This window comes from Xiphophorus hellerii, chromosome 19, assembly GCF_003331165.1.
Source record: "Xiphophorus hellerii strain 12219 chromosome 19, Xiphophorus_hellerii-4.1, whole genome shotgun sequence".
Classification (NCBI taxonomy): domain Eukaryota; kingdom Metazoa; phylum Chordata; class Actinopteri; order Cyprinodontiformes; family Poeciliidae; genus Xiphophorus; species Xiphophorus hellerii.
Genome location: NC_045690.1, coordinates 26,355,929 through 26,371,085, shown reverse-complemented (window position 1 = coordinate 26,371,085; position 15,157 = coordinate 26,355,929). Strand labels below are relative to the sequence as shown.

General features: G+C 39.9%; 2 protein-coding genes across 9 annotated transcripts in view; both read right to left on the bottom strand.

Annotated features, from left to right (window-relative positions):
• The window catches only part of mapkbp1 (mitogen-activated protein kinase binding protein 1), a 44,146-nt gene extending 41,721 nt beyond the window's left edge, over window positions 1-2,425 (bottom strand). For 2 of the 3 annotated variants that reach the window (XM_032547108.1, XM_032547109.1), the window contains exon 1: window positions 2,007-2,424. In XM_032547108.1, coding sequence (XP_032402999.1) covers window positions 2,007-2,123 — 117 coding nt within the window. In that variant the 5' untranslated portion in view covers window positions 2,124-2,424. Of the gene's footprint in view, window positions 1-2,006 lie in introns of all 3 variants that reach the window. The other variant, XR_004336794.1, reaches the window with a different exon arrangement.
• Window positions 2,426-4,376: 1,951 nt separating this feature from the next.
• Window positions 4,377-15,157, bottom strand: part of mgaa (MAX dimerization protein MGA a) — a 33,573-nt gene continuing 22,792 nt past the window's right edge. For 3 of the 6 annotated variants that reach the window (XM_032547449.1, XM_032547452.1, XM_032547451.1), the window contains exons 20-29: window positions 14,847-14,938; window positions 13,018-13,169; window positions 12,798-12,852; window positions 11,942-12,064; window positions 11,747-11,858; window positions 10,770-10,896; window positions 10,546-10,600; window positions 8,785-8,899; window positions 6,787-7,086; window positions 4,377-5,941 (exon numbers count right to left, since the gene is read on the bottom strand). In XM_032547449.1, coding sequence (XP_032403340.1) covers window positions 5,310-5,941; window positions 6,787-7,086; window positions 8,785-8,899; window positions 10,546-10,600; window positions 10,770-10,896; window positions 11,747-11,858; window positions 11,942-12,064; window positions 12,798-12,852; window positions 13,018-13,169; window positions 14,847-14,938 — 1,763 coding nt within the window. In that variant the 3' untranslated portion in view covers window positions 4,377-5,309. Of the gene's footprint in view, window positions 5,942-6,786; window positions 7,087-8,784; window positions 8,900-10,545; window positions 10,601-10,769; window positions 10,897-11,746; window positions 11,859-11,941; window positions 12,065-12,797; window positions 12,853-12,966; window positions 13,170-14,846; window positions 14,939-15,157 lie in introns of those variants that run through there. The other 3 variants (XM_032547453.1, XM_032547454.1, XM_032547455.1) reach the window with 3 other exon arrangements.

Sequence of the window (15,157 nt, the reverse complement as noted above, 5' to 3'; positions counted from 1 at the left end):
CAGAGGCTGAAAACAACCGCTGATCAGGACAACAATCATCCACAGAACCTAAACGGATTTAATCTCCTCATAGTTCTGTGTAGTTATTAATTTGACTGATTTCCACGTGTGTCTCTCATAAACGCTGCAATTAGTTGTAGGTACAGTTGACAAACAGACCATTAAACACTTACAGTGGCCTAAATAGATTAGGAGATGCCCTTCTCTCTTTATGACATAAACGTTGCAGATGAAAATGTTTTAATCACATTTAAACCTCCGAGTCCCCTGCATGGAATGCTGAAGCTGGTTTGTTGCAGGATCTGTGTTTAACTACTGATTCTGGCTGGAAGCTGAACTATTGCAGCACATCTGATCACAGCAGTTTAACAAATTTTCAGCAGGGATGAGCACTCAAATGTTTCCAGAAGGCAGGAACGTTCAAGACAAACGGCTTCTTCGATTAAAAAAAATGCCACACACAGTCGGAAGGATCACTTCCTGAAGACTGCTTTCTACCCACATGGAAGCTAAATTCTCACCACAGCTATGTGTGACCAGATGTTTGTCCCCACAACACCAGTAAAACAGGTCTGGTGAGCCTCAGAGGAGCGCAAAGCGCAGCTGAAGCTTGATAGAGTGGTTAATGGAATAATGAGAGGGAACAAGGCCCATTTTGATTAATAAGCCGAGTCGTGGATAGCAAAGAACTCGTCTTCTTATGCTTAAATATAACAATCCATGACCTGATTCTGAAAAGCAAAAGGTTAAAAAATATTTTGCAGCGATGCACCGATCAATTGGCCAGAGTTTGAAACCGGCCAATATTTCCTCAATCATTTCTGATCAGTAGCTGGGTTAGTGGCAATCTGTCAAGTAATTAAGAGTATCTCAGAACTCATATTTTCAGGATATAAACATTATAATTATATTACACCATTCTATAACAGTATACTAAACTACCAGCAGCATGAGCATTAGCGGTGTTTCCATTCATTGCTCTGTTTGACATTTTGAAAATAAATTTGCTTACTGGAAACACGTTAATTTAAAAAACTAACTCTCTGTTTGATCAAACGTTTTGGTGCAGGGATGAGGTGTGGGCGGGGAGGGGGAGCATCGGCCCTATATCGAAATAAGATTATTTCACAAAATTGAAATGGAAAAATTTTTTTCCACATCACATGAGTCACATAATCAATAACCGGATGTTACTACTGACGCAAACCAGGAAGAAGAAGATGACAGGAAGTATTTGGAGGATGATGGCATGGTGTGTTTTTAATGACACTTATCGCTGAATAAGCATATACATGTGTGATTTAAATTGCCTTCCTCATATAATGGAAACACTGCAATTGCGAAATTGTGCTTTTTCGACATTAGCGGAATATAGAGAAACTTTTGAACACATTTGTAATGGAAAGGCATTTTTTCTGATGAATAAAAATGAAATAAATGGCTCATATGCTTGGCTACAGTTCCTTCATTTTTAATTGATTCCAAAGCTACTAACTTAATCAAGGTTTCTGGAGCAGTTTTCTATTTTTATGTGTCTTTATAAAACAAATACAACCGCTTTAAATCTGAATCTGCTGTTTAAATCACCGGGATAATTGGAAATCCGTTTCAGCAAAGAAAAACCTTACTGAGGCCTCTCTAATGTTTGGTCCAGAAAAGTTCAAACCAAAGACTTTCTTAGAGAGAGAATGGACTGAGAATGTGTTTTGGAAGTGAATAACTGAGCCTGTGGAACAATGGGACAGAGGAAACATGTTGCTTTTAGAGTGAAACATTCCTGAAAGCGTTGGAATGTCACTTTAAGGTCCACAGTCTCAAATGACAGTCGGATAATCTGTTAACACTGTGTAATACCACGGTTATTAATAAAGAAAAGATACGAAGACTGGAGGAGCAGCAGCATGTCGAGGAGCCTCACAGTAACCGGGTCAGCAGACACACACCGTTATACAGTCTGCGTGCGTGCGTGCGTGTGTGTGTAGGGTCTGCGGTGGAGATGTACGCACCTTGCCGCTTAGGTCGTTTTTGTGCCGCGCGGTACCGCTCCGTCTCAGCTTGATGGACGGGGAGCGCAGCAGGTTCTTGATGCGCGTGCGGATCGTTCCGCTTCCCTCCGCGGACATCTCGACGTTAGCTGCCGGCTAGTTGAGTCTGTCAGCGCCGGGCAGCTCTCGCGTAGCTCACGGTCAAGCGTAAATCGCCCTATGCTCTGCACCAGCGTCCGCTGGTGTGGTCATCTTGTCTAGAGTCCGAGGTGGGCCAGAGCCTTTCAGAGAGCCTGGGCCTGGTTCGGTTGAAGTTCATTCGGTCCGAATGCGCTCACCATATTAGCCTGCTTGTCTCTTGCTGCAGTAAAAGGTAAATCCAGTCAGACTGGAGCGAGACGACTCACTCTCCGACAGCGTTAAGTTCCCCTGCGGCACGTGCAACCTGCTTCCGGTAGTGCTTTTCACGATAAGATGACCAACGTACGCTCTGGAGGTCAAACGGTTTACAGTTAGATTTTTGTTTTGGTTTAAATTGTTTGTTTTGTTTTTTTCAAAAGGAAAACAAAACAAAACAACAAAAAAAACCACCGAACTCCATATTCTGGCTGAACTTTGTTAACAATCAATAAGACTTTATTGTATTTTGATAAATCAGTTTTGTTAGTTTTGTTACATCTCAATGTTGCTTTTGACACAGTCGATCACAACAGTCATAGTCAGTAAATTAGTATACAAGTACAAATTAAAAGTGCCTTTTGAAAATAGCAACTTTTCGTTAAGCCCACATTTCTGTTTTTGAAAATAAGCTACTTATTGGGCTGATGTTAAATTCTCATTTTAAATGTGATGTGTTTTTATTAATTATAAGTGGAAAATCAAAAATAGTTCACAGTAATAAAGGCTTTCGAGCATCAATCTCTGTGTAATTAATGTGTTTAATGTTTTTCTCTTAGTGATAAAGTATTTAAAATAAATTAGGCTTTTCAATAATTTTCTAATTTATTGAATGGGTATGTATTCTCTCAGAAATGCTTGAACATGCTGTAGGGAGGAAGCATGAGGCTGGTTTGTTAGGACAAACTGGAATATTAGGATTCCAGTTTGTTTATTTGAATGATAAATCTTCTTCACACTCCAGGGTTACTTATGGAGTGCCACAAGGTTCTGTTCTTGGCCCAATTCTCTTTACCATGTATAACAATTGGTGAAATGATCAGAGTGTTGTAATGCTGATGATACTCAATTATATTTATTGATAAATATAATTTCCTTTTGTCTTCTTCGTGGTTTCCATCAGTAGTAACATCTGGTTGTTGATCACATCACAAATGTGATGCCAAGAAAAGTTTTTCCATTGCAACTTTGCAAAATACAATAATTTTGTAAACCACTTCATCAAAGTGCAAAAACATTTAATCAAAAATTTTTTTTCTCTAAATCTGTTTCCATTAAGCAAATGCATTTTTCTGAATTCAACCTGGGCAATTATATGGTCAATGAAAACACAGCTAATGACATTTTGGCTGTAAGCTAATTAAGCTCTTTTTAATAAATTCATCTGAATCTGATGATTTTGTACAATAATCTAAGGATGGTAGAAGGTGGGGCAGCAGAGACGGGGCAACTGGTCAGTTAATTGGAAGATGACAAGAGTTTAATAAAGGAGAAAACCTGTTGGAATCTGCAGAAGACTGTTGTAGAGGTTTACTTCCAGCATGACAACCACCCTAAACATCCACATAAATGAAACCCTATTAATGTGATAAGAATGGTCTAGTCTAAGTCCAGAGACATACCCAAAGACTTCAAACCAGAATTTCTCAGTGGAGCTGAACAGATGGATGCAAAACATTCAGCATGATAACTTAAGCAGGGTTTGTGCAGGTTTCATAAAACTCCAATTTCATCTCTTTTAAGACCTTTTTATAACCAAATGGAACTTCTATAGAACTTAAGACCTATAAATCACAAATAAATTGTATGGGTTGGCAACAGAAGTGAGTCAATGGCTAAGAAACTTCATCTAGTCAGCTGGTGATAAATTTACACTTATCCATGAAAGACATGAAAAAGCTAGATATATTAGCAACTACTTAGCAGTAATCGTAACCACGATATGAAGATATCTGTGCATGACTCAAACCTTTGCCTGACACATGAGAACAAAAAAAAAAAAAATAAGGCTAATATAAAAGATTAAATAGTCCATTAAAATTACATTAAAAACCAATTTACATTAAAAAATGAAATTAAGACATCTTAAGGCCTTTATGTTAGATACACGTATTTAAGATGTTTTAAGGATGTGCAGACACCCTGCTAAATGTTACTCCATCCAAGCATCGTCCCATTTTCATTCTGCAGATCAAAGCCAAAAACACAAGTTTATTTAAAAAAAACTTTATTAATATTAAAGTGTTAAAGAAGTAACATCACCTACTTCAAAAGTTTTTAACACAAATAAAAATAAATTCCAAACTTAAGCGACACGAGGCAAAACTCTTAAACAACAATTTGCACTTATTTGAACTTCCAAACAAAGAAACCGAACCTGAACCATTTTACTCCGGAGATGTTCGCCGGAATCATCCCAGGCGGTTTCAGGAGAAGGCTCAACATGAAGAGTGGGTCAGTGTGAAGGAAGTGAATACTGCATGTCAACAAACCTCTGACTGAAAGTAGGAGTAGAAACTTTAGCAGCAAACAATATTTAAGAGAAAGTGGATTTTTTATTATTTTACACCAAACTTCACAGAGTCAAATTTAGAAAAAAAAAAAGAAGATATTCTTCGAGGGAAATAAACTTATATTCTCTCAGATATGATAACTGTGGAGTGGAAGTTGGTAATAACTTGGTTTGAGTTTTTTTTTTTTTTATTACAAATGAGAGTCTGTAGTCCGATGACTGTGAACCAGTCCAGGTTTCTGCTGTCTGATTTTGAAGCATCCATCTTTTTCCATCAACACCTTTCATTCTGCTAACGAAGGCTGCGCCTGGTTATGCTGAGACTTCCTTGGGTGGCAGCATCTGCAAGACGAAAGCTTGTTGAATAGTTCGTGTGGATTTCGGTGTCCATCAAAGGATGAAAACCAAAATGTGTGGAGATCAGCGGATCGGCTCCTCTCTCCAGGCAGCTGACGTCATCTCAGTCCACAAAGTCTAAAGCAGAAAAGTTGCAGCTTTATCGCAGAACTCGGCGGTTGTGAGAGCTCAAGCAGAAAAATCAGAGCCGTGTTGAATAAATCTGTCTGATTCGGCTTCGGGAGCAGAAAGAAAACCCGTTCCTAGTCATTCCTGGTCGTTGCCCAGGTGACGTGAAGTCAGCTGGGGGAGTTTCCCCTCAGCCCCAGAGGAACCAGCCTCGGCATGGGCCTCCAGGCCACGCCCCCGGCCTCAGCCCCTCCCACTGTTGCTCCGTTATTACTGCCTAGTCCCGCCTCTTTGGCTCCTCCCACCTTCATGTGCAGCAGAGGGGGCGGGGCCAGCACACCTTCGTTAGCGTTCCCTAAAATTGGCCCTGGGTGCTCAGAGGCCCGCTTCTGTTCCTCGGATCTGCCCGCCACCGGCGGATCAATCACGGCTGTTGTAGCCGTGGCAACAGTCTGCTGGTTAAGAAAAACTATTTCGTTAAGGAGGGAAGACAGGCTCTCGTTGTCCGAGTCCTGTCGGGCCGTCTGTCCAGAAGGATCAGACTGTCCGACGTCTAAGGGAAGGTAAGCAAAACCAGGGGGTGGGACCGGAGAATGAGGGGGCAGAGCTGCACCCTTAGGGGGCAGGGCCAGAGCCTGAGGAGGCGGGGCCAGCCCCGGCAGGGGGACTCCCATCTGGCTGGGTTCAGCAGACAGCAGCAGAAACGCAGGCGGAGCTGCAGCCAGCAGCGGCTGAAGCTCCTGGGTTCGGTGCGGTGTACTTCCTGGAGGAGCGGCAAACAGCACTTTGTCCATGGGTGGTGCTGTGGAGAAACACAGCAATCAGCAGCAGGAAACTAGAGGTTTTACGGTAGACTAAAATAACAGTTTAGCTCCATTTTGGAAAGTTACAGTGAAAATAACATTTTTTTTAGAAAAATTTAAGTGAAATGCTCTAAATTGGCAAGAACTGACTGGAGATTTGGTTTGATGCGTTTCAAGGCTAATTACCCAGCTTCATTCTGATTGGCTTAGACATCCTGTCATTTTTCACATTTCTTGCTCAGCATGTACAGTAGCTGAAATGCGCTCTTTCTTAGTTCACGTTAAAAGTCTTTGTACATTTTTGGTGTGTTGTTATTCCCATTTACCTCTCCCCCTTTTTTACATTGGAGTTATGCACACTACATTCCACCTCATTTCTATAAGCTATGCATAATTTTCCTTCTACATTAACAATGTATGGCGTGTGTAACCTCTAAAGTCTCAATGAAGCTTGTACCAAATAATAATGATGATATATCAAATATCCTACAACTACTTCCTGCTGTCTTTGTCGTTTCCACCAGTAGTAACATCCGGCTGTTGATCACATGACTCGTGTGATGGGGAAAAAAAATGTTTCCATTGCAGTTTTGCAAAATACATCTATGTCGATACGGCAGAAAAACCACCTCATCCTGACGCTGAAGCTTTTGTGCAAAATAGGTGAATTTTTTCCAATTAGATTTTCATATCATTGGCGTGTTTCCATCAAGGAGATATACAGTATTTTCTTCATTTCAAATTTCGCTATTTTACCATTAATGGAAACGGAGCTGCATTCATCCGTCTTCCTGACCCAGTTAAGCGGTTTTATCTACATGTTATGTTGGCGGTGCCGCCTTACCCTTCTCAGCTGACGTTTTCTGAGGCACCTCTCGGTTCCTGCTGCGAGACAGAATGTTTGGAACGGTCTTTATCCGTTTCGTGTCTGGAGGAGCCGGCGCGCCCGCAGACACGTGAAGGACGGGCTGACGGAGAGGCTGCAGCTGGACGGCAGTGGGGGGGGCCTTCAGGGGGCCAACGTCTCCTGTAGGGACGGCTACACAGAGGACGCCCTCCGCTGGGACGTCATTGGCTGTGTGTTGCCTCCCCTCCATCTCAGGCTGCTTTCGATTGGTCAGCAGGTGCTGCAGCGTCTCTGTCCCTGCAGCCACAAACACAAGAGATTCAAGGAAACCGCCAAACATGTGATATGTCACATTTATCTGACATGTTTCCTTAATAAAGAACATATTTCCAAGCAATTTATGGAGGTTTTTGCTCCCAACATCTAAAATGTTCTGCCTTTAAGGTTTACAAAGTAAATGTGTGGAAATGAAACACATTTACACACGCAGTCAAAACAGCTTCTCCACAAAGGATTTTTCTAATCTGCCTTCTTTTTGTAATTTGCAGGACTAAACGTCCTCTGAACCACATCATCCAGTGAGAGAGCTTACATTAGCAAATACCACACTGATGGCATGACAGACAGGCTGATCCATAAATATTTACACTTCTTCTCCTCCACAGTTTACCCATCCAGAGTTTAAAAGTATCTAGCCATGAGTCGTGGCCGGCAGGCAGCTTCTGGTTCTGTTCTTTACTGGTTTTATAAAAGAACCAGTTTGGTTTTCCAGAACCGTCTCACAGGATCACAGTGAACCGAGACAGTTTGATGACAGAAATCTGATTAAGGACTCCAGCGACCCTGCACACCAAGGCTCTAGTGTGTTTTTACTAATTTGATTAAGCAGATCAAAAACCAAAATCGAGTCAGAAACTTCAAACATTTTGATTGGTGGCCACCAGCTCCTGAAGAGAGCGGCTCTTACTCCAAGACCCGGTTCAGAGCTGGATTCAGTTGACCAGGCCCAGAGGTTGAAGCAATGGGAAAAGAAAGAACTGTTGCAAACAATCATGAGCAGAAAGTAAAACAGTTTAACACTGAAACTATTTTGGTGAAGAAAAACAAAAACAAAAGAAATCCTTGACTGGCCCAACTCCCAGGTTCTGTAAATGTCACTCGCTCACAGATTCGCAGAAACTCCTTAACAGACATTCACAGCTTTTCATTGGACATAAATTACATGTGGTGCCTTATTATTGATATAAATGTCGTTTATATCAAACATAACTTAAGAAATTTGACTTTGTAATTTGATGTCTTGAAATTGGTCCTCTGTCTTTTTAAGAAGCTCCTCCTTTGAGGCAAAAACTTGGAGACTGCAGCACAGAGGAGGAGCATTGTGCCTACGTCATGCTTAATTATTTATTTTACATCATATTTAGAATTCTTAATTGGACTTTCTGAACCTTTTGAAAGTTTATTTTACATGTTTGACCAAAGTAATCAACCTGTTGTTTTAGTCAGTTTCAGTTTCTTTACTATTTATTTTCCATTAGCTGTTCTACTCCTAATTGTACTCATAAATAACAAATGAAAGTTGATTTTCCACGTTTGACCAAGCTAGTGAAGCTGTTGGTGTATTTCAGTGTGATGTACTGGTGCAGAGTTAGCACATTAATCAGTAATTCAGTACATTTATGTCTGTGTTTAAAAAAGACAAATGTTTTAAGTCAATTCAGCTGTTCCTCTGTATCGGTACTGGACGTGAAAAAAGTATATCAGTGGATTCCTAATTAAAATGCAACTGTACAATCAAGCATGTTTGGTGGTCAGGCACTGAGTCTAACTGACTGGAGAGCAAAAAAGTAGTTTGATTTCCCACTTTGGAGGTACAGTGAATTCAGCATGATGCTGAAGTTGTGCAGAGATAAAACTCAATCATTGTTTGTGATTTCCTTGATTCTAATTCATTCTAAAAGGCTCAAGTAAAGTACCGAAAGGTTAGTGTCAGACCTGGTGTGCCGCAGACGTTCTTAGTGTGTGCATCTTGATTATCTTCCTTCTTCAAGCTCTGATTGGACCACAGGCTCTCCGCCTCTGTCAGAAGCTTCTGGACCTCCTGAGGAGCCTAAAACCCACAAATACTCCAAGTTCACTCGGTCCACTTCAAGGTCCACAAAGCAGCTGTCTCATGAGTGCATTTCCAAAAAAATGGGGCAGTATTATGTATTTTCCAGGCACATAGTACAATTTTATAATACAATCAAATTACTACGTGGGGCTGCACAGTTGGTGCAGTTGTTGCCTTGCAGCAAGAAGGTCCTGGGTTCGATTCCCAGGCCGGGATCTTTCTGCATGGAGTTTGCATGTTCTCCCTGTGCATGGTGGGTTCTCTCCGGGTTCTCCGGCTTCCTCCCACAGCCCAAAAACATGACAAATTCTCTAAATTCTCCCTAGATGTGAGTGTGTGTGTGCATGGTTGTGTGTCCTGTCTGTTTCTGTGTTGCCCTACGACAGACTGGCGACCTGTCCAGGGTGACCCTGCCTCTCGCCCGGAACGTTAGCTGGAGATAGACACCAGCACCTCCCGACCCCACTAGGGACAAGGGTGCCCAGAAAATGCATGGATGGATGGAAATTACTACGTTGAGTTATTATTAAAAATGCAATATACAGTACAGACCAAAAGTTTGGACACACCTTTTAATTCAATGAGTTTCCTTTATTTTCATGACTATTGACATTGTAGATTCACACTGAAGGCATCAAAACTATGAATAACACATGTGGAAATATGCACTAAACAAAAAAGTGCAAAACAACTGAAAATAGCCCTTATATTCTAGTTTCTTCAAAGTAGCAACCTTTTGCTGTGATTACTGCTTTGCACACACTCTGCATTTTCTTGATGAGCTTCAAGAGGTCGTCACCTGAAATGGTTTTCACTTCATAGGTGCCCTGTCAGGTTAATAAGTGGGATTTCTTGCCTTATAAATAGTCATGAAAATAAAGAAAACCCATTGAATTAGAAGGTGTGTCCAAACATTTGGTCTGTACTGTATATCAAATATGATTTAAAAAAGTAGACTTTTGATTTCACATCTTGAAACATGTCTCTTTAAAAGCTGCTCTTTTTGAAGCTCCGCCTTCAGGAAGTCATAACATGATAAGTTCCTCTACTAACCCTTTAGCAAAATTTTTACCAGCATTGCACTGAGAAGTAGCTCCTATAATGAACTCGGCAGATGTGCAGTTCCACCAGGTGTTTGCTAATTGCTGCTGGCTAGTCTGAAGGAGCTGAGTGGGGCAGGGCTGCTCTGTGAGGCGGAACCTCAGAAGCTTGAAAACTGCAGCTTTGAGGAGGAGCTGTGTCTCAAAGGCGGGGCTAGGTCCACTCAGGCATTTTGCACAACTGAATGGAGATTAAAGGATTTCTCAAACATACATGAAAGAATCAAAGCAAAACTCCAGGTATGTTTTTGATGAGGGCATAACATTATGACGTAAAAAAAAGAAAAAAAACGAGTCAACTTTAAATACTGCCCCTTTAAGAGAATGTAACAGCTTTGTCACATAGACGCAGGTTGGTTTGGATGAGATCACCTGAACTGGTCCCTGTGTTCACTAGACTTTTTCAGACGATGTAAATCATGGAAATATGAAAAAAAGCAAATATATCAGAAATCTGTAAGAGGCCAGGCAGTTTTTATGGTTCATATGATTCTTCAGGATCTACTGGACCTGCTGGTTTCCCACGGTTACGATAATACACACCTGACCATGCTGCTCAGTTCTTGGAGAGATTGGAGAGTCCACTTCAGCTTCCAAGCTGAAAAACAGAAAATCCCAGATTACACAGGAGGACGTGTTTAGATCTTAGAAATGTTGCATATCAAGTATTGAGAACCTGCTGAAGACATGAAGCTATCGAGCACCAACTAACCCACTCATTGGGTCAGTTGGTAGCCCAGTGATGTGGGCTAGGCTTCACTTCTTACTCTGAATTAATGGTCATGTCTATCTGCTGCTGAGCCGCTCCACATCCACTGCTCCCCTCCAGGTTTTCCAAACTACCGCTCCAAGCCTCCAGCTCCTCCTGCTGACCAGTTCCCATCTGGCCATCATCTGATGGCAATATATTTCAGAATTAAACAAATTTACACAAAAATGTCAACATTTGCACAGAAACAAAGATGGCGCCCTTTTGGACCAACTTAGACAGTTTATCTGGGGGGTAAAAAAAAAAAAAACGTAGATTTGGAGTTTAGTTACTCCTTAAAGATTTATCTTGTTTGTTCTATTTTAAAATGATGTGGACTGATATGATGCAGGTTTGTGGTAAAAGTGCAAATAAAGTGACATTCCGCAATTCTCCTCCAACTTAATCTGACAAACTGGCATCATTTACAAATATGGCAGCTTATTCTAGGAGACGTGTCGGATTGTAGAGATGCAAATCTTTCATTGTCTAGAGATTCGCTTTCGATTTTTATAATCATAATTTGATTCAGAAACAGCATTCAGATTTGAAACAATGTTCGAGTAAGAAACTTTTCTATTCAAACGGTCTGGAGATTCTGTTTAAATCATGTGACACTGTAAACAAATAAAACATCTAGTTAAAACAATTCTATAAAGTTCCATACTGTATCAAATTCCATCAGTTTATATCTAAACAAAATATAAGTTTGTGTGTAAAATTCTGGCACTTAAATTACCAGTATGAGCTGGCTGACTTTCTCTTAAATAAAAAAAAAAAAAATTAATAAAAAAATTAGAATATAATTTTACAGATAATCAAGCGGGCTAAAATTGATTTTTGAATCATTTAAGTATTCCCAGGACTTTGAATTGCGATTCTCTGTTGAATTAATTTTTGTTCTGCACCTCTGTCAGATTCCACAGTTCCGTTTAAATGATGTAATCTAGATCAGTCCCAAGGTTGTGTTTAGACTCCGATGAAAAGTGTTTCCACCTGATGTCGGAGCCAGAATGGACAGGAACTCGTCCCGTCTCTGCTCCAGGCTGCTTTTCTTCCTCTTCAGGTCTTCCTCACAGCTCCTCAGCTCCTGGATCAGCTGCACAGCCTGCAGTAAAACACCGTGATCATCTTCAGACCAACACACACACCCACACACACACAGAGGAGGTTAGAGAACTGGTTGCACACCTTTTCCAGCAGGGAGGTTCTGGACATGCTGTCATCGGCTGGTAACACTTCCCTCTTCAACTGGAGGAAGAGCTGCTTCATCTGGGCTCGATGCTTTCTGCAACTTGCATTGGATTCGTGGTGCTGCACATAAATACACACACACACACACAACCATAAGCTTCACAGTCTTTAAAAGAAACGTGAAATGTATCAAAGTTGCCGCAGATCAAATTTTTCTTGTTTTGTTGCTTTTTTGGGGGGGGAAAGCTGGTTTTATCCATCATTTCTATGGTTGCAATTAACAACTATTTTACTAATCAATTATTTTATAGATTATTCTGACAATTAAATTGGTTTAAAAAATAGTAATTATAGACAATATTAAAAAACAAATAAACAATTCAATTCATTTCTTAAATAAGAAAACAAACTAAAAAAAACAAACTTGCTTTTAGTTCTGGGTAGAACATATTTACAGAAAAAAGCTTTTTGTATTTTAATTGCAAAACATATAGATTTTTTGTTCAATTTTGTTTTTTGAGAAGATAACTTTTTTCTTTATAAGAGTCTATATACTCCATTTAACAATTAATTGATTACTAAATTAGTTCACAATCATTTCAGTTAACAATTCATTGTGATTAATTGTATTCATTATTTCCTCCACCAATATAAAGAGAGAAAGAAAAAAAAATTACGTTACATACATGAATCATGTTTCCTAACCACAACCTTCAGCAACTGCAGAGGGTCATCTTCCTTTATTTTGCACAAATAAACTAAATTCCAGTATTGTTTACATCTGATAAGTGATGCTCTAAAAATAGATGCATCACAGAACCTGCTGGTCTCCCACGGTTACAGCATTACACACCTGAACTTTAATCTGGGTCCTTTGAGAATTTCCGGAGTCCACTTCAATTTCCAAGCTGAAAAACAGAAAATCCCAGATTACACAGGAGGACGAGTTTAGATCTCAGAAATGTTACATATCAAGTACTGGGAACCTGCTGAAGACATGAAGCTATCGAGCACCAACTAACCCACTAGTTACCAGTCTGGTTAGCCCACAGTGACGTGGCTTCACTTCTTACTCTGAATTAATGGTCATCTCTAGCTGCTGCTGAGCCGCTCCGCATCCACTGTTCCCCTCCAGGTTTTCCAAACTACCGCTCCAAGCCTCCTGCTGACTGGTTCCCAGCTGGCCGTCACCTGTCAGCTCACCAGCAGCAGCAGCAGCAGTGCCCTGCCACACCAAGAAACAAGTGAAGCCCAGTCAAGTCAGCGGCCATTTTGCAGCTTCAGAGCAGCTTGGCATGTTTTTATGTGGCTACACACATTTGTTTGTCACAGGAGGATTCTGCGACCGTGCAAATATTTTGAACGGAACTTCAGGCACGAGTTGCTTTACTAAATGAACTGAATAATGTAATGTATCTGATTCAATGAAAACACTATCTGGTAAAGCCATCATGACAAGAGATATGTAAAGACCACAGAGAGAAAAATATGTGTCTAGAACTAGGAAAATGTACAGAGGCCCACAAAGGTAAAAAAAAAACCGAAACAAAAAAAACAAGTTGCTTCAAGGTCTGTTTTTAAGTTTGACCAAATTTTATTTTACTTATAATTTTAAAAGATATCCGAAAGTAAAAAAAAATATTAAAATATTTTCAAGTCTTTTATTTTTATTTTATTCTACTAGTAGACATTTTTTATCCTTGCACAAAAATATTGGGATGTGGGTGTGCTGTGGTGGCGTAGCGGTTAGCGCGACCCGTATTTGGAGGCCTTGAGTCCTCGACGTGGCCGTCGCGGGTTCGACTCCCGGACCCGGTGACATTTGGCGCATGTCTTTCCCCCTCTCCTTCCCCGTTTCCTGTCAGCCTACTTTCGTAAAAGGGACACTAGAGCCCACAAAAAGACCCCCTGGAGGGGTAAAAAAATATATAGAAAAATAAATAAAATATTTAGATGTAACAAATTTGTCTGACTTTGCCTTTAAGACTTCCTGACTATAAAAAAATATAGTTCTTTTATTTCTACAACAATCAACTAACAAAAGATTTTTTTTCCCCCAAAATAAAAAAAAATACCAAGATTTATTTGGTGTATGTGTTGGATGAGAAAAAAAGAACAACCTAAAAATCTGATGAAGAAAAAATCTTCTTAGCTAAAAAAATATAAGACTTGGAGAAAAACTTTTCTCGCTTCGCAACCTTTGGTTGTTTGCTGTAGAGAGAAACATAAGTAAAAAAAAAAATAAAATTCTTACAAACTTTCTACTTTTTGAGGTAAGAAATTTCCTCGTTTATTCTAGAAAATATCTGAGATTATTCTCAAAATTTCTGAGTTTTTTTTTTCCTTTGGCAGAAATGTAAAAAAAAAATTCTCTCTATAATGTTCCAATACGTCGCCGTACAAGTGGTCATTTTTTGCACACAATTTCTTTTGTTTCCCTCAGGAGAAAATAGTGACAAGAGGGAAAAAGATCCTAAAAATTTAGAACATTTAAATCTAGAATATTTCAAACTAAAGTTGTGGGAGCAAAAATATGTTCAAACTAGAAATGGGTCTTCAAAATATTTTTTCCTAAGAAATGTCAAGAATCAAGACAATTTTCAAAAGGTCAAGTGAGATTCTGTAAGCATAGATTGGTGTTTTTCTTAAAGTCTTCATTAAAAAACTGTTTATATTCACTCTGGTTCTCTTTGTTATGAAAATTCTTTTGGTGAAACATTTTAGTGTTAAAAAAACAAAACAAAACAAAAACATATAAGTGGATCAAACATTTTTATGGAACTTTACTGACACAGCATTAGAGTCAACAAGTTAAACTAATTCAAGGTAGAAAGTAGAAGCGTTGTGGAGGTGTGACTGTTTGCAGATAACCTGACACTAGTCTTGTGTAAACGTGTCTTACATTAGTGACGGTTTTCCTCTTGGGGCTTTCCTCCTCAGACGAGATGTAGATCAGACCCTGGACCTCCGTCCTGCCAGCTGCAGCCTGACCCGCTGTCACAGAACCAGAGAACACACCCAGAACCGGGTCAGGTCAGCTGCTCCGCACACAAACACACACCTGCTACCGACAGACCTGCTAAATGGCTTGTGTTTAGATTATTTAAGCAAAAAAATGTTTGTTTCCATTTATGCAAAAGCACTTAAACTAAAAAAAAATAATAAAAAAAATCTTGCTTCACATTTGGACATAAATATTTGGCGATTCGTTCA